This window comes from Pituophis catenifer, unplaced genomic scaffold, assembly GCF_029215685.1.
Source record: "Pituophis catenifer annectens isolate HBS135680 unplaced genomic scaffold, rPitCat1.0.hap2 SCAF_2, whole genome shotgun sequence".
Lineage (NCBI taxonomy): Eukaryota > Metazoa > Chordata > Lepidosauria > Squamata > Colubridae > Pituophis > Pituophis catenifer.
In genome coordinates this window covers 236,841,665-236,859,826 of record NW_027256882.1, presented here as the reverse complement: position 1 = coordinate 236,859,826, position 18,162 = coordinate 236,841,665, and the positions used below count along the sequence as shown (strand labels likewise).

The window sequence follows — 18,162 nt, the reverse complement described above, 5'->3', positions numbered from 1 at the left end:
AATTTTTCAATTGGATAGGATTGGAAAATATATTAAAGAAATGGAAAATTGATTGAATTGTTCCAGCCAAAAGAATCACATGACAGACTAATGAAAAAGAGGATTTAAGTAAATGAAAGACCATAGAAGAAACATTGCAGTTGAGAAATTACGACTCTTTGTAATATTAGTATGAGAATTTCTGAAATAGTAATTCCAATTATTGATATTGCAATACTGTTTGCAATACTTACATTAATATTGAATGCAATGAGATAAATGTAACCTCAAAATAAAAATCATCATAATCACAACTGTGATAATAATAATGACATTCAAATAATTGTTAGTGACTTTTAATACTGAAAAATTATGATACTGTCAAGAGATGGGGGGGGGGGATTTATTTTCCGAGTACTGCTTTTTAACATTCATGCTGCCTTTCCATTAAAGAAAATTTCAGTTCACACTAGATAAGGAAATGTTAAAGCATATAAACCACTCCTTACCACAATAGCAAATAAAGCTTTAACTTTACAACCATAAAACAACAAGAAAGCCACACCTCAAAATACTGATAGTAAAAGAAATTTTTTTAAATGCCTTCAGAGTTCTGGAGGTAGAATTCTGTGTCTTATAAATTGCTTGTACAGTGTAAGAGAAGGAGACAGAAAAATATGCATGCTTACTTTAAAGTGACATATCATGGCTTTGTTAAACTTGCATCACAAATCCATTTCCTGGAAAGGAGTGTTTAGTATTGCTATTTATATCTCTGCAATATAAATTATTCTGGTAAATGTTTATTAATGCTGCTGAGGATATTTTAGAAATCATGTTGCCCCCTCCCCACTTTTTCCCCATGTTAGTACAAAATGAGATGTTAACTAAGAAAGCATGGTGAGCTGTGATTAGATCAGTGGGCAATAGTAGTTGACAATGACAAGAGTGATGATTTTGCAGCTCAACTTAATCATCACCATGCTGGTTGGAAGCAAAAGAGGGCAATTTACAAATTTAGGTGTAATGAGATTTCTCTACAACCTAATGGATTCTTTGCATAGCCTGTAGAAGAAATCTGGTACTTGTAAATCCCTCCTCCCAAAGCAGGTAGGTAGGCTGAATTGTTTTGCAGAAATGTACCTACAGCCCCTGGTTCATTTTGCTAATATCAGAAAATACTCAAGTGAACTCACTTATGAAATAATTATAAAGTTCAAGCTAAATCAACCTTAAAATAAAAAAAAAAAACACATATGGAAAGCTTGATGAATTAGAAGGGTTATTACTTTAAGAAGAAGGATTAGGCCACAATGATTTAATATAATTTCCTTGAATATTCTGTGACTGATTGATAAGACTTTATCAGATTTTTCTCTAGAGCTGGGCTTTAATAGTCAGTTTTCTATGATGTATACATACCTATGTCTAGGTCAGAACATCTCTATCTTGTTAGTGTTTGAAATTAACTTTGAATTGTGTTAGTTTTTCTTCTATCAAAGTATCATATTTTTTTTCTTCTTATATCTAGGTATCTGCTACGTTTGCAGCAAGTTTAGTAACTAGTCCTGCTATTGGAGCACATCTGTCTAATTTGTATGGTGATAACTTGGTGGTGTTAGTTGCTACAGTGGTGGCTGTTGTAGATATCTGTTTCATACTACTAGCTGTACCAGAATCTCTACCTGAAAAAATGAGACCACCTTCATGGGGAGCTCTTATATCATGGGAACAAGCAGATCCCTTTGCAGTAAGTTGCCAGTTATATTTCTTCTGCTTTATGATACAAGATGTCACTTTTTCATTTGTGAAAGAAAATGTATTTTGAATGGATTGATTAAAATGAAATTCTGTCAAACAGGCATGAAGCTATTTTTTTAAACTATATGTTATTTCTACATGTAACTTTCTAATTATGTCCCGAAATAACTTCTTGTGGGAAATAAGGTATTAGTACTAATGATGGTAAAATCCTACAGAACCTTTACAATATTTAACATAGCTATTTAAAGTTATGATAGGCAAGCAGGAACTTAGAGAATTCTTTATCAGATAAATTACCGTGGAATTGAAAAGGTAACAAACGAAATACTTAGCCCTTGTATGCTTTTCTGTTATTTCATTTAGCCTGACTTCTAAAACAGTTCAGATCAGGGTCTTTTAAATCTGGTATTATGAAATGAAAAGAAAAGCAACCTACATAGTTCCTGTGGTCTGGCTTCACTAACTCTGAGGACAGGCAGATTGTTACTAATTGGAAGTTAGCTTCATTCTGTTTAGAAAGTAGAATCAAATTATTGGATGAGCAGTTTTTATTTTTGCTCAGAAAGTATACCATTAAGTGCCATCTTGATTAATTTGACCCAAAGTCAAGCTTTTGGTTACCATGGGCAACTGCCCAGATGAATTTAGGGAGTCATCAGTAAGAAGAATATTTAATACACTGTCACATTAATAATACATTGAAGCAAACCATTACAAAATTATTCTACCTGAAAGGAGGAACAGGATGTGGGAGAGAACTGTTTACCAGAGGTTCTGTCCTTTCCAATATGATGGTGGGAGTTGTTAGCTTTTCCTATTTTAATCCGAAGTGTCTCAGAATTTACATGACAGTTCTGTGAATGGCTATCCAGATTTTTGGAGCTGTGTCTCATCACTCTGCCAGGCATTCCTTTTTCTCTTTATAAAGAGAAAAATCTTACTACAGGTAGTCCTTGACTTATGACCACAATTGAGTCCAAAATTTAGGTAGCTAAGTGAGACAGTTGTTAAATGAGTTTTGTCCCTTTTATGACTTTTCTTGCCACATTTGTTAAGTGAATCACTGCATTGTTAAATTAGTAACACGGTTAAGTGAATCTGGTTTCCGTTGACTTTGCTTGTCAGAAGGCTGCAAAAGGTGATCACATGACCTTGGACACTGCAAACCTCATAAATCTGAGTCAGTTGCCAAGCATTCGGATTTTGATCACGTGACCATGGGGATTGCTCCAGCAGTCATAAGTGCGAAAAATGGTCATAAGACACTTTTTGATGCTATTGTAACTTTCTGGGACTATAGGATTAATTAAATATGAGTAAAAAGCTTAATCGTACTCAAACTATGGATTTATGTTATTTTATTAAATTTATCTGCTATCCATCTCATTATCTAGCTTGATTATTGGCCTGTGGATTAACAGATATAAACTGCTTTGTACTAGATTTTCAGCATTGGAATTGCAGTATGCTTTTAGTCTTTCCCTTTTGGAGAACCTTCATCTGTCCCAGCTGTCTTTTCTCATGAACTTCTCTTTCCTAGAATCCTTCTTACCATTTCTCTGGATTCATGAGAATCCCTTTTTTAGAAATACAAATGTACCATAAACTTCTGCTTTAGTCCCCTTAAAATCAAGAGGTCTAACATAATATGCTATAATATAATATAACCCTAACTCTCTTTTCTGTTCTATTATCAAATATGAATAGCTGATCCTCTTGAATCTTTCTCTGAAACCTTTCTGCAAGTCAAGAGAATTACCTGGAAAGGTCATGCTTGGCAGAGTATGAGAAGTTAGAATCAATAAAAAAGTTTCTCAACAGCAGTGCTACTTTTATTTGTTACTCCATTTGTTATAGCCCAGATTCTCTCTGCAGGAGCATGCAGTGATGACCTTGTTAGAGATGTACTGTCCAAGGTTTCAGGTCAAGGTGAAGGGTTGGTGTTGGATTTTAAACTAGACTTGCCTGGTGTGTAACTAAGGACTTGACTCTTGAAATAGTGTGATATGAATGCCTATGTATTAAATAGGCCCTAAGGACAAGTTAGAAATCTCCACTGGTGTGCTACCTTCCCTTACAGGAACCCTTCCCAATTTGCTTAACCTGATCTCAGTTTTACAGTACATATAGAGTCCATGTAGGTATTGAATGACTGGAATCTCCAAGCCTTTTGGGACAGGGTTAGGTATAGTTTTAGAATTCATAACCTGCATGGCAGTTACATGTAGTCCTTGACCCACGACCCAAATGGAACCCACAATTTATGTTGCTAAGTGAGAGATTTATTAAGTGAGTTTTGTTCCAATTTGTGACCTTTCTTGCCATAGTTATTAAGTCGATCACTGCAGTTGTTACATTAGTAACAAGGTTGTTAAGTGAACATGGCTTCTCTTTTGACTATGCTTGTCAGAAGGTTCACAAAAGGTGATCACATGAACCTTAGACGCTGCAACTATCAATTGCCAAGGATCTGAATTTTGATCATGTGAGCACAGATATGCCGCAAGGGTATGAAAAATGGTCATACGTCACTTTTTTCAGTGCCATTGTATCTTCACATGGTCACTAAATGAATTGTTGTAAGTTGAGGATTACCTATATTGGTTTGTCCCTATAAAACTCAGTCCCAGCAGATGTAGGCTATCTCATGGTGAATCTTACTTTTGCTCTGGAGCAGATGATTAGTAATCTGGATATGGAATATTTTTCTATCAGCTTTTTGCCATTTTCCTTCCAGGTTAGACTCATTGCTACTCACGCCCACCATGCGTTGATTAACATGGTTACCCTTAGGTACCTCATGGTTCCAGATAGATTCTGACAGGAACATGGATAATTTCTCATAGTCGTGAGAACAGTTTTGTTGAGTGACTTGACTTGATTAGCATTGGCAATGGAAGGCTATGAAGGCAGACAATGTGATTATTTGCAGACAAGTCTCTCTGTTGGCCAATTCTAGATGGCTCTCTGATTTACTGATGACCTCTGGGAGGTGACGTTGGAGATGCAACACCTTAGGTGCCAACTGAAGACAAAAAGTGACCCTGAGCATGGATACAGACTTATTTTCAAACCTATGCAGGGGTCAAAAAAGAAGTGAAACAGCTATTTTTTCTATTGTCTTGGTGAGCTCTCGGCCAGTAACCTTGTTTAGGGTGGCAAACTCCCTTTGGGAAGAACTCGGTTAGAGCTCCTTCCTGGCTGCTGCAACTTGTTTACGTGGCATTTGGCAAACAAAGCCATTCAGATTCTCCAAAATCTTTGTGTGCAGAATTTGTTATAATGACTGGAACAAATGAAGTGATAAAATGTTCTCTCGGCTCTTACACTCACCTGTGGATTGGCCAGCCACATCAGGTAGACCAGACCAGGAAACAACGGCCCAGAAAGGCTAAGACTACTTTAATTGAGAGATGACTATAATAATAAATCTCTGAGAATGCTGTGTTTCTTCCATTCTTATACCCACATGAGTTAAGAAGTTGTCTTTCTGAGCCACTTATGAGTGATTTCTGTTAGTTTTATTTTTTTCCTAGTTGCTTTGGTAATGGATTTGGTCTATGTCTGTCAAGGTCATCTTCCTTATTCTGTGCTAGACTGGATCTTTGCCAGTCCTGGCTTCTTTGGAAGATTGGGGGAAAGAACATGATAAACTGGACGTGGGACACTATCAGTATCTCATTGCAGGAGGGATTGATGCCAACAGCTTTGAGGGAGCTTACTCCTTAAGAGATGGCTCACTGAATCTATCTGTCCTTGGCAAGCATTGCTCTGTCTCTAAATTCTCATTTTTGGAATAGAGACAATGGCCAATGCCCAATTACAGAACATTCTAAACATTCTAAAGTGAGTTATTTGAGTTCAGACCTAAGGATCAGAACATTTCGTTTGTGAATGACTTTTGAAACCTGGTGCATTTCTACTGTTCTCTTAGATTTCTCAGTTAACTTTGATAATGTGGACTTATGGACTTCTTAGAAGGATTGGAGACTTGAGGCTGTGTTACAATGGTTCTTGTTTCTTAGTGAACAATTTTAGACAGGGCACTTTTGTGCAATGCCAGATGTTCACTCTTTTATTCCTATTTAACTTTTACATTAAATTTTAAGGGATTCCAGTCAGTCAGTTTGGGATATAGTGTCATCTGATGCTATGTAATTATTCATTCTTACCCTGTTCCATACAGTAGATTCTGTCAATATCTTGGCATAGTATCAAGATATTGTAAGGGTCTTTATGAGACAAAATAGACCAAAACTGAACCCAAGTAAGGTGGAATTGCTTTTTTTTTTTATTGGAATGTACTGACAGCTCTGTTATTACCTCATAACACATACTTGAGGGAATAAGTCTCTGAGTTTGTTAATCTCCTGAACTTTATTTATTGTTCTGTGGAGTTTTTATTGTTGGTTACCAAGGGTCTTTTCATCAGTGTTGAACACAAATTGAACAAATGCAGGAATACTATTATTAATAAATTATAGAAATAATTCATTTATTTCTGATGGCTTGTTTTGTCTTACCTTATTTTTCCTCTATCTTTTGACAGTCTTTGAGAAAAGTTGGAAAAGATTCTACAATCTTGCTGACCTGCATCACTGTTTTTCTTTCTTATCTCCCTGAAGCTGGCCAATATTCTAGTTTTTTCCTTTATTTGAGACAAGTAAGTAGTTTCCAACATTTTACAATGTTTGACTAGTTGTCTTGAACAAAACTTAAAAGTGGGGTTTCCAGCTTCATTGGACTAGTGGACACAAATGAAATTGAAAGCATGCCCATGAGCCACCTGACAAAATGCCTGTCTTGCACGGGCACGTTTCCCATTCATGAAATGTTAACAGATTACAAACTGTTGAGAATCCTTTTTAACTCCTTAAAATGATGCCGATAATCCAATTTCCTTAATATCAACCCACATATTTTACTTTTCTCCCATATGCATATAAAAAGCTACTTTGGAAATTCAGTGGAATCATAAGGGAGATGAATGAGAAATAACTCCCATGTTTTGGGCCTTGTATGTGGTTATAACATATCTGAAGGAGCTCTAATGTGTAACATAATGCATTGTAGATAGTCCTCAATTTAAATCACAATTGAGACCAGAACTTTGGTCACTAAACAATGTGACCAACGGTTGTAAGTGCAAGGACTGGTCCATAAATCACTTTTTAGAACCTTCATAACTTCAAATGATTACTAAACAAATGGCCATAAGTCAAGAATTACCTGTATTCTTATTTTACAAACAACAGACTTTTTCAATTTAAAATTTTCCCTGAAGTAACATAATATTCCTTACTCTAATCATGGCAGTCTTCTGTCTATAGAGTGAAAAGGTAGATTCCAACATATATATATATGTATTCAGTATTTGACTGCAAATCACGTATCATCTCTGATCTCTGACATTTCTGATTTTTCTAAGAAAAAGCAAACAAGCAACCAAAAACCTGTTATTGCAATGAAGAAATAAAAGAGATTATTATATCATTCGCTATGTAAATTTGACATCTTATTGATAGGCAGGGAAAATAGACAACGTTTCATTAAAATCTTTCTCTAGCCATTCCTTCAGAATTCCCGTAAAAGTTCATAAAAAATTAAAAAATAGCACAAAGGCAATATAAATGTGATAGCAATCTATAACTTTTAGTTGGAAATTAACTTTTAGTTAATTTCACCTTGTGGGCCTGCTTTCCAAGAAAGAGCAACAGTCATTTAAAAACATCTCAATTTCATGCCTTCCAGACATTTTGAGCTATAATTTCTGTGATTTCTGACCCTAGTATATCATGGAATTGTAGCCCAAATCATCTGAAAGATATCCAGATTGAGGGAGCCTACTGTAAAGCAAACTATTCCTAATTAGTACCTACCCACCTCTACTCTGTGCTTTTAATTTAAGCTTTTTTTGGAGGCTAACAAGTAGATTTCTATAGTAACTACAGCAGTCTTTGATGTTTCTATTTTCTTGGCAACCATTCAAAGGTCCAGTGGCACTGAAAAAACAACTTAGTGTAACAACCAGTCCTCAAAAGTTCTGACCATCCCAGTCTCCCTGAGGTCATGTGATTGTGATGGAGACACTTAAGTATTTGGTGATTATGATGTCAGAATGAGCTATGTCATTACCATTTGCAACCTTCCCTGCTGGCTTCTAATAAGCAAAGTCAATGTGGTGGAGGCTGAAAGGTAAAGTCAAAGTAGTAGACCCCAGTAAATGTCTCCCACCACTTTTTCTCTGAAGAAGCCTGATACAGACAGGATTCCAGGGATCCTGCCCACCCTCACTCTGCAGCACATGCCTGCCTGTGAAGTTTTAAGTACAGATTCTGTTTGATTTATTTACAGGTGATAAAATTTGAGTATGCAAGCATTGCAACATTCATAGCTGTGATTGGCATTCTTTCTATAGTTGCTCAGGTAAGCATAATTTTAATAAGATTTTAAAAAATTGCAACAAGCACACATGATTAAAACGTATTAATTAAGTGATGAAATGTATTTTGCAAATTATGTATGTGAAAGTAAAATGTCTATGTAGGGCCTAACTACTATAAAATAAAGAGAAAACTATGACAAAAAGTGCATATTTTATATTAAATTAATGTCTAACAGGATAATTCAAAATGCTTAACAGAATTATGAATATTTAATATATCTGTCCAAATATTAAATAAGAACAATCAGAATGTTAAAAGCTGGTTTCTTTTACCAGATGCCGGCAGAGAATTGGAGTCTGACCAATTGGTAAAGGTTCTGCAACAGAAAACCTTTGTCCTGATTATCGCTTACAGAGTGAACGTTTGAAAAACATGTTTTAGATTATGAATGATACATTTTGCTAGAGCCTATGGAAGAAAGTGGTCCTCTAGCATAAAGCTGATCAGTGCTTAAAAAGTGAAAAACAGGCATATGAAACTGAACATGGAAACCATCACCTATCACACATCACACAGAATATGTGTAGTACTCAGAACATGTACAAGTAGTCCTAATTTACCAAACTGCAATTGGGACCAGAAACTCTGTCACTAAAGTGACATTGTTGTAAAGTGAAACACCACACTCCTTATGTTAGTTCTGGTTGCGGGAAGTGAATTATCTGTAATTGTTAAGTATGTTGTCCTGTGACCATGACTTGCAACTTCCTGTTGGCTTTGTCATTGACTTTGCTTGTCAGAAGCTGGCTATGAAAGTTATAAATAGTATCACGTGACAGTGGGACACTGAAACTTCCCAAATTACAGTCAATTTGGGGAGGGGCACTGTGACTGGTGCAATTTTTTCACAAATTGTAACTTCAGACTGTCACTGAACAAACTTACTGATATGCAAGGACCATCAGCTTCCTCATCACATGCCATTTGTAGCAGTTGCAGTTTCCAACATTTTTCAGGGGCAACATTACATTGTACTAGTGGACAGTTGACCTTGCTTGTTTGCAAGGTAGCTGAATGTTTGACTTCACCTAGCAGCTTTCTTACAAAGAGTCATATATTCTTTGGGAAGACTTTTTTTTTTGTCAATGCTTTTATCAAGGTCTTTCCTTGGAAATATATCACGAGGCTTTGGTTGTAGATTTGAAGGGCCCCCAAAAAGTTGATGCCGAATTTGTGCACACCTAAATGAAAAATTGATGAGTGATGCGGTGGTCTACAGGTGAAGCTCTCATCTCACAATCAGGAGGCTGTGAGTTCGATCCCAGGTAGAGGCAGATATTTCTCTGGGCACGATAAGAATATATCTGCTGAATATAACTCCACATTGGTGACAGGAAGGGCATCTGGCCAGTAAACACTCAGCTGCATTCAGTTGCCCAGACTTCACCCCACAAAGGATTATGAGGTCATTAAAAGGAGATTATAAATGAAAAATTGATATTGGTTCCAGATGATTTTTATACAGTCATACAAATTAATTTTAAAATGTTTTCTTTTTGCCACTGCATTTATTTAGATACTGATTTATAAATAAACTGCATAATGTGTTTTCTGACTTTTGTAGACTGTCTTTCTCAGCATCCTAATGAGGTCTATAGGGAACAAAAACACAGTACTGCTTGGCCTTGGTTTTCAGATGTTCCAGCTGGCCTGGTATGGTTTTGGCTCTCAGCCTTGGTAAGTGCAGTGCAGATGTGTTTTTAACAAACTCTGCCTAGTTTTCTTTTTAACAATTCAGTGAATACATTGCATGTTGTGTGCTTGTGGGCATGGAAGGTATGGTAGACCTACATGGGCCATATTTTTATGTACAGTTCTAACTCATAGATGTAATGGTTATTGGATAGGATAATATAGGAAGAGGTGCTTTAAGAACATGATGCTCTGCTGGATGAGATACTTTGCCCATCTAGTCTAGCAGTCAGTCTTCATCTTGGCCAACCAAGAAAGCCCAGTGGTCTCCAAGCTGACGGCCCTTAGAAATAGGTACGCTGACATCAAGGCTAATAACCATTGGCCAAGATCTTAAGTCATTTACCAAGTTTTAAGTCATTTGACAACATGTCAAGACATAGAATTTGAACTGTGGCTGGTGACAAAACAGATTTTAAAGGAAATATGTAGGAGAGAGAGAGGAGAGAGAGAGAAAAAAAACAAGAAAAACTATCAATGTATCCTTCCAAAATAATATTTTATCACATAGTATTTATGATACATCTCACTCATGATAGCAAAGTTTTAGCTTCCAAAGGCCTTTCGGAGTAGTCAGATCTTAATAAATGATTGAATAAGGGAAGTTATTCTATAGAAGGCAGATACTTGCACAGATAAAGTCCCTTTTTGAATCCTCTTCTGATAGATACTCCAGTATTCTATGCAGTGGTTGGGCCATTTCTTCCTGGAAGAGGTGCTCTCAAAAGATACCCAGATCTCAAGTCATGTTGGGCTTTATAGGTAATAACCAGTTTCTTGGAAACAAGCTGGTAGCCAGTGCAGCTCATATGGCAGTGTATCATGGTAATAATAAATCTGACTTATTATTGTGAGGATAGCAACGTTTCCCACCAACTGACATTTTGGGGTGATTTTGAAGGGTAATTTCATGTAATTAGTATAATCTAGTTGAGAGGTAATGTTGATATGAGGAACTAACTAAATGTGTGTCTAACTTGTTTTCATTGCTTGCATTATTTCTCTTTGCTCTATAGCTGGTAGAATGCAAAACTTTCCATGGGTAACAAAATACATAACGTTTGTAGAGTCATCTTCAATCAGCCATTATTATGCTCTGCAACTAATAATATCCAAATAGGCAAAATAATTTTAATTAAAAAGCACAGCAAGTTTCTCAATATGAATGGCATATTTTTAAATACAGAAAAATATAAGGCTAAAGCAAGTGAAAAAAGAGTAATACATATTTTGACCTAAAATATATAATTTTATCTCTTTTACCCTTATTGCTAGTTACCTAAAACCAACTAACTTAATTATTGTCCTGGTGAACAGTTGTTTTTACATGTTTGAAGCTGCTGAGCAGAACCTGGCAATACTATTTTAAATGTTTGTATCTAGATTAGAGAACAACCACCAAAAATATATATATAAAACTACCTGGGTAATTCTTTTAAAATGTTAAAAAAAAACCCTACTAAATGGATCCTTCCTTTCAAATTATATACCATTATGTTTTGTTGTGCTTAGGATGATGTGGGCAGCTGGAGCTGTTGCAGCCATGTCAAGTATCACATTCCCAGCAATCAGTGCTCTTGTGTCACGAAACGCAGATTCAGATCAACAAGGTGAAAGCAAAGTTATTTTTCTACAAAACTGATCTTGTAGTTGTTTTTCCCCCTAGCATTACTGTGGATGTATAATTTTTGTGCTTTAGAAAAGTAATATAGGTAGTTTTCTACTAACAACCACAATTGAGCCCAAAATATCTGTTGTTAAGTTGTTTTGCCCCATTTTATGACCTTTCTTGCCACAGTTGTTAAGCCCATCACTGCAGTTGTTAAGTCAGTAATACAGTTGTGAATTTGACTTCCCCATTGACTTTGCTTGTCAGGTCACAAAAGGTGATCATGTGACCCCCGGGACACTGTAACTGTCATACATACAAGTCAGTTGCCAAGCATCTGAATGTTGATCACATGACCCATGGGGATGCTGCAATGATCGTAAGGGTGAAAAATGTTCTTAGTTCTCTTTTTTTTCAGTGCCGTTGTAACTTCAAACGGTCACTAACTGAATTGAGGGCTTCCGATTAGTAGTTTTGTAATAGTTTTTGAAAGCAGAACAGTCTGTATATCTTTTCTTGCGTCTTGTGCATGTAAGAAGAGGTAAGTTACACATAGCGTGACTCTTCAGAAATGATATTTCTTTAACTTGGAAAATTTTTTGAGGGTTATTTTGCCTTGGGGATATAACTTGCGTGGGGTAAGAAGCTCCAAAGCAAACTGCTTAGCAGTACAAACATAGGCATCCTCAGGATCGCAACCGACAAAGGACAATCTGGTGGTGACAGTCTCTTTCTTTAACTAATTGCATGCAACATGGGGCTGCCAACAAAAAAGGGCAGAGTTTGCATGGTGGACATGATGTGCAGTTCAGCCTTTTGGCATCATTGTAGCTATATATATATATGCCAAAAGGCTGAACTGCACATCATGTCCACCATGCAAACTCTGCCCTTTTTTGTATATGTGTGTGTGTGTCTGTGTCTGTGTGTCTGTGTGTCTAAGAACTAGTGATGGGCAGGGATACTTGTAATTATTTTGCCCGTCATCTCTTTACCTCCCTGGTGGGGGAGAATCTCTGCCCTGTTTCTTCTCCTAATCCTAGAGGAAGATGAACTCCCCATCTTCAATAGTTTATTGCAGGGGTCTCCAATCTTGGCAACTTTAAGACTTGTGGACTTCAACTCCCACAATTCCTCAGCCAGCTTTTGGAGTTGTGGGAGTTAAAGTCCACAAGTCTTAAAAATTGCCAAGATTGGAAACCCCTGGTTTATTGTGAGATTAGCTTGCATATTTATTTTTAGTGAAGTTTGCTTGTGACATAGATGATGATGATTCTTTCTGGAAGAATGGTGATTTAGGTTCAGTTGTTTTTGAAATGAAGATGGGTGGAAAATGGGAAATGAGAGAAAAGTCATAATCACCGCAGTAATTTCATTCTCACTAGGCCAGGATTTGTGTGTGTGTGTGTGGGGGGGGGACTATCGATTTTTTATTTTGTTAGAAAATGATCACAATTTTTGCTGAAAAAGAATGGGATTACACTGTTGTTGGCACTTTATAGAATAACTTTCTTGTATAAGTGTATAATGTAAAAATAAGCTCTTATGCTGGGGGCGGGGTTGGTAATTAAGTATCCTCTGAAGAGTTTTTAGAAGTTTGAAAGTACATGCTAATGCCATCTAGTGGTGACTGAATATGTGAGAATGTATAAATGTCAGATTATATAAATATTGTATTTTCTCTGAAATACAGAATTCAGAACAACTGAATTGGACCAATCATTTCAGTATAAAAGAATATATTCAGATCTAATTCAGTTGTTTTGAAAGTATCTAACAAGAAAATTGTTTTTCATAGGGCGAATTAATGTCTCAAATTAATTACTAGTCTGCAACATTATTTTTGAATCTAGCTGATCTCTCTTTAAAGGTAGTTAATATTCAGCCAGCTTAGAATAAGGTCAGCTTGATAGCTGTGTAAGAGCTCAGAATCCATTTGAAATGCTGTCCATGGAGCTCTTTTGTTGCATTTTTAAAGTGGAAATGGCTGGCAGAAATTATTTCTCCTTCACTGTGAACTTGCTTTTTCCCAGGTGTCGTCCAAGGGATAATAACTGGAATCAGAGGTCTGTGCAATGGTCTTGGCCCTGCTCTCTATGGCTTCATATTCTTTCTCTTCCATGTGGAACTTAATGAGTTGGCACCAGTTCAGGATAAGGCTGCTAGGCAGGATCCAAGTGATGAGGTAAAATGATTATAAATCTTTCTTGGAATAGTGGCTCTTAATAGTCCTTGAGGAGGCATCCTGTGACTGATATTTCTTCATTTCAGACTGCAAAACATAACATGGAGTGAATCAGCAATTGATTCTTTTGATGGATTTTCCAGCTAAAACCATAACCTTTTTCTACTTTTGCCCTGTTTTTTCATGTTGTTCAGCTGTTGCCAGCCGTTCTTCTCCTTGGCCTTCTAACAGCCCTGTTCTGTGTCAGTCTCTTGGATTGAAGAATGCTTAATATCAGCTGTGTAATTTTGTCAGTTCACAGATTTAGGATCTCCATTTCTAAAATCCAATTCTTTGTCAAAACAATTATTCAGTATAAATAATTATAATTCAATTCGCAGAGGTTCCCACCTTCCTAGGCCTGGTGCAGCACATGTATGTAGAAGCATACAGGGCAATTTTTGTCTGATTCTTTTCAAAACACCCAGAACCAAAAAGACTTCCTACTGGTTTAGTATTGTGCCTCAATTCAGTATGGGATGAAATAAGAGTGTGATTGCTGGAGAAGACAAGTTTCTAACTTTTGACAACAGCCAACGACTGTCAAAATGGATGCAAGTCTGTTTGATATTGGCAGCACAGTTTTAGTAGTGACACATATAACTGTCTATTTACTGGACAGTTAAAGATGCGGATGTGAGTGGTTTCATTGTTCACATTATACTAATCTGTGGTTGCTCGGTCTTTCTCATTTTCTTTTTACAGAATGCAGTCATACCTGGCCCTCCTTTCCTTTTTGGAGCATGTGCAGTCCTCCTAGCCTTTCTGGTTGCCTTATTTATCCCCGAGCACAGTAAAGCCGCCAATACCAGAAAGCACAGCAACAGCATCAACAGTATCCAGAGCAACAGTCCAGATCTGGCCAGTGATGAGGATATTGAGCCTCTGCTTCAAGATAGCAGCGTATGAAACGAGTTTTCTTCTAGGATTAACAGAGACAGCCATTGGGCAGACATAATCCATGCACTGAGCTCTGAATCCAGAGCAGTTCTCTTTTGGAGTGAACTTTTGATCTGTCAGAAGCTTTGCACATTTCACTCACCTAAGATATCATGTATAAGTGGCCACTGGTATTCAATTAAGGCTGATTGCAACCACTTACTGTGGATTTTCTGTAGAACAGTCCAAAGCAAGTTTTTCTTTTTGTATCCATGCAATTATTGTTGAACCCAACACTGAACTGAGAATGTGGAATTGCAGTATCTTGGGAAAGATGATCTTCAGATGTAGTTAAATACTTGAGTACCCAAATTCACTGTGAGTAAACCATAACCCTGCTAGCCCCCCCCCTCCCACCCCGCAAATGTCTTCATTGCTTCTCTACTCTTGTAGTTCGTGGGGATTTGGAAATAATACTCCATTTCAATAAACATTACTGACGAAGATTTCTGTCACAATCCCAGTCCATCAATATAGTCTTATATCTCTCTCTTAACATGCTGCCTGATTGATTGAATATTGCTGAACTATTTAAAGTGTGCAGGGAATGTAAATTGAAAAATAAATTATTGGTGCATTTTCAACCCTTGTTTTTAAAATCTCTAACTGAGATGATAATTAAAAGGGCTCCTATTGAAAACCTGAGCCAGGCAATGATATTAATGCCTTCAATAGAAAGCGTTAGTGATGCTCACCTCTGGCACCACCAGTGTGGCCGGTTCTGACATATGAACTAATGAAATGGGTGCAGAGGCAATTTATATTGACATGTGTATTTATCACATCATCTGTCATCTTTTAACTGCCATATGAAACATTTCTGTCCCACTTAATTTCACTCCTGCCTTAACTGCTATTTAGTGTACATTGTTATCAGCTATATTTAGCCTTCATATCAATCTCTGAAGAATCTCATAGAATTATAATTGTGAAATGTCTATCTAAAAAGACTTTAAAAGATGATTTAGTTTCTATAAAGTACCATGTTACAATTTTTAGAAGCATTTTTGAAATTGCACAGGTTTCTGTGTATTTTGTGGCAGTAAAAATGGAACATTACACAAAAATCTAACAAAGTACTCTTATGAATGTTTTATATGTATGAATATATGTAGATATTTATAAGAAGTTCTACTTTTTTTCCTGATGGGGTACTGTGTAAATCTTGTATTTATAAATGTAATGAGGGCACTGACAGATATACAGCTTTTATAAAGGATTGTGTAATGACGGAACAAAATTTAAATATATATATATATATATTTTGAAACTTGGTCCGCCTTAAGCAAAGATATCAAACCTTTTGTACTATGCAGTTTGGTTTTTAAGTTAATAAGCTTCCTAATGCATAATAAATTTGCGAACTATATTATTCATGGTTGTAATATGTTTTTGGTATCTTTTGTCTCCTGTTAAAAGTATACATGAATTATTTATATAATGTAGGGTTTTTGCTAACTAGTCACTACATACCAGCCCAATATCAAGCATCTTTCTCCAACAAATTCTTATTTATCCTACATGGGATGCTTTATTAAAAGCATCTTTATCAATAGAAATAATTCAAAGTAAACTGAAGGGATTTCAAACCTGTCAGTGTGCTTCTCAAAGACTGAAAAAAAGACAGTATCAGGTTCTCATAATATAATTGACAAATTTTAACTTTCACAAACCATTGGATGTGATACAACCAAAGCAAAGGCAATAATAATATGTAATTTATTACATTAATAAGGGAAAAACCTTATGCCAAATAAATTCAATCCAAATAATTTCAGTTCTGTAGATTTCCTACTGGAGAGACCAAGGATTTGAAGTTGGACCTTCTGCCTACAAAGAAGATGAACTATAATGGACTATTTGAACATGACCATTTTGATTGGATAAAAGAACTGAATTGGATAAAAGATCCCCAATCCAGTTCACTTTCATTTACCAATCTATCAGCAATCTCCGTTTTCGCTTGGAATATAAAAAAGTATTTTTTAAAAAATTAATTATTCAAGGAATATTCATCTCACAATAAAGCCAAGAGAGAAATGGTATTACAATCTTTCCCTCCCACCCAAAATAATAATTTAGGTTTTTTAATCAATCAGATTTGCTTGCACAGGTAGTCCCTACAGTAAAACTAAGAGAATATTGTATTGGTAATCCCTGACTAACATGAATTCTTCTAAATTTGAAGTTACGATGGTCTCAGAAAAACTCACAACCCATCCTCAAAGATATGGCGGTTGTGGTCAGGCATTTCACAGTCAACTCACATTTACAATGGTTGAAGCAACTTGTGGTCAGGTAATCACAATTTGCAAACTTTTCAGCCAGCTTCTGACAAAATCGAGAAGCCGGATTCACTTAAGGACATGATTCACTTAATAACCATGTGATTCGCTTAACGACTGTGATTGGCTTAATGACTGCAGTAAATGGGTCCGGTTATGTGACTACTAGCTTAACTACATTGCTTAGCAACCAAAATTCAAGTCCCAATTGCAGTCGTTAAATTGAGGACTACCTGTACTAAATCAACAGATTCCTCAAATTGGTAAATTACATTTTATTATTATTGCCTTTGCTTTGGTTGTATCACATCCAATGGTTTGTGAAAGTTAAAATTTGTCAATTATATTATGAGAACCTGATACTGTCTTTTTTTCAGTCTTTGAGAAGCACACTGACAGGTTTGAAATCCCTTCAGTTTACTTTGAATTATTTCTATTGATAAAGATGCTTTTAATAAAGCATCCCATAATTCAACAATTGGCCAAAATGAACTAACATTACACGCTAAAAGTGTAGTCGTGCAATATTTCTCAATTAAATGGGAAAATAATTTTGTATGCTACAAGCATTGAAAAGGTGAAAAGAAATCATTTGAATTGAATTGCTAGAAATCCAGTTTGTTTTCTTGGCAACAGTTGAGAAGTGATTTCTAATGTCATTTTCCTGGTCTCCTAAGAGCAGCCCCTGCTTAGCAAGTATGAGGATAAGACTAGTTTGATTATGCTATCCGTAGAGAGCCCTAAAGTTGTGGCTAAACATAGGGAGCTGTTTTTGATAAAATTCAGGCATCAAAGGGATTGGGATTTTATTACTGCATCTCTTATAAATGTCAGATCAGTTCCCATGCTTTACTGATTAAAATATTTGAGCATCTAGATCGCCTTTTGAAATGTTCACATTAAAAAAATCTGAGCCCATGCTAGGTTATCAACATCTCTAAAGGATTGCAATATCCCTGCTACTAGAGAGAAGCCATCCTGGGAAAATAGTCCTTTACGAAACCACTGATCATTAACGTTTTATTAAGCTAAAATATGAAACTTGAGTATTAACGTCTGAAACTGGCTTCTTTATATCTTTGGAAGAAGCAAACCCATATAGAAATCCCTTTTATCTGCATAGCAAAATATTATATTCTCCCTTGCGCTGCTTAGAGAGTCCATTGAATGGGAGGTTCCTCATCCGATTGCCCTCTGACTGAGTAAGAAATTAGACTAAACACA

General features: G+C 36.1%; 1 protein-coding gene across 2 annotated transcripts in view; it reads left to right on the top strand.

Moving 5' to 3' along the window:
• The window catches only part of MFSD14B (major facilitator superfamily domain containing 14B), a 36,738-nt gene extending 20,805 nt beyond the window's left edge, over positions 1 to 15,933 (top strand). Inside the window, exons 6-12 of one of the 2 annotated variants that reach the window (XM_070935658.1) lie at positions 1,511 to 1,729; positions 6,293 to 6,406; positions 8,098 to 8,169; positions 9,754 to 9,866; positions 11,394 to 11,491; positions 13,524 to 13,675; positions 14,420 to 15,933. In XM_070935658.1, the coding sequence (XP_070791759.1) occupies positions 1,511 to 1,729; positions 6,293 to 6,406; positions 8,098 to 8,169; positions 9,754 to 9,866; positions 11,394 to 11,491; positions 13,524 to 13,675; positions 14,420 to 14,623 (972 nt within the window). In that variant the 3' untranslated portion in view covers positions 14,624 to 15,933. The remainder of the gene's footprint in view (positions 1 to 1,510; positions 1,730 to 6,292; positions 6,407 to 8,097; positions 8,170 to 9,753; positions 9,867 to 11,393; positions 11,492 to 13,523; positions 13,676 to 14,419) is intronic. The other variant, XM_070935659.1, reaches the window with a different exon arrangement.
• Positions 15,934 to 18,162: the final 2,229 nt, after the last annotated feature.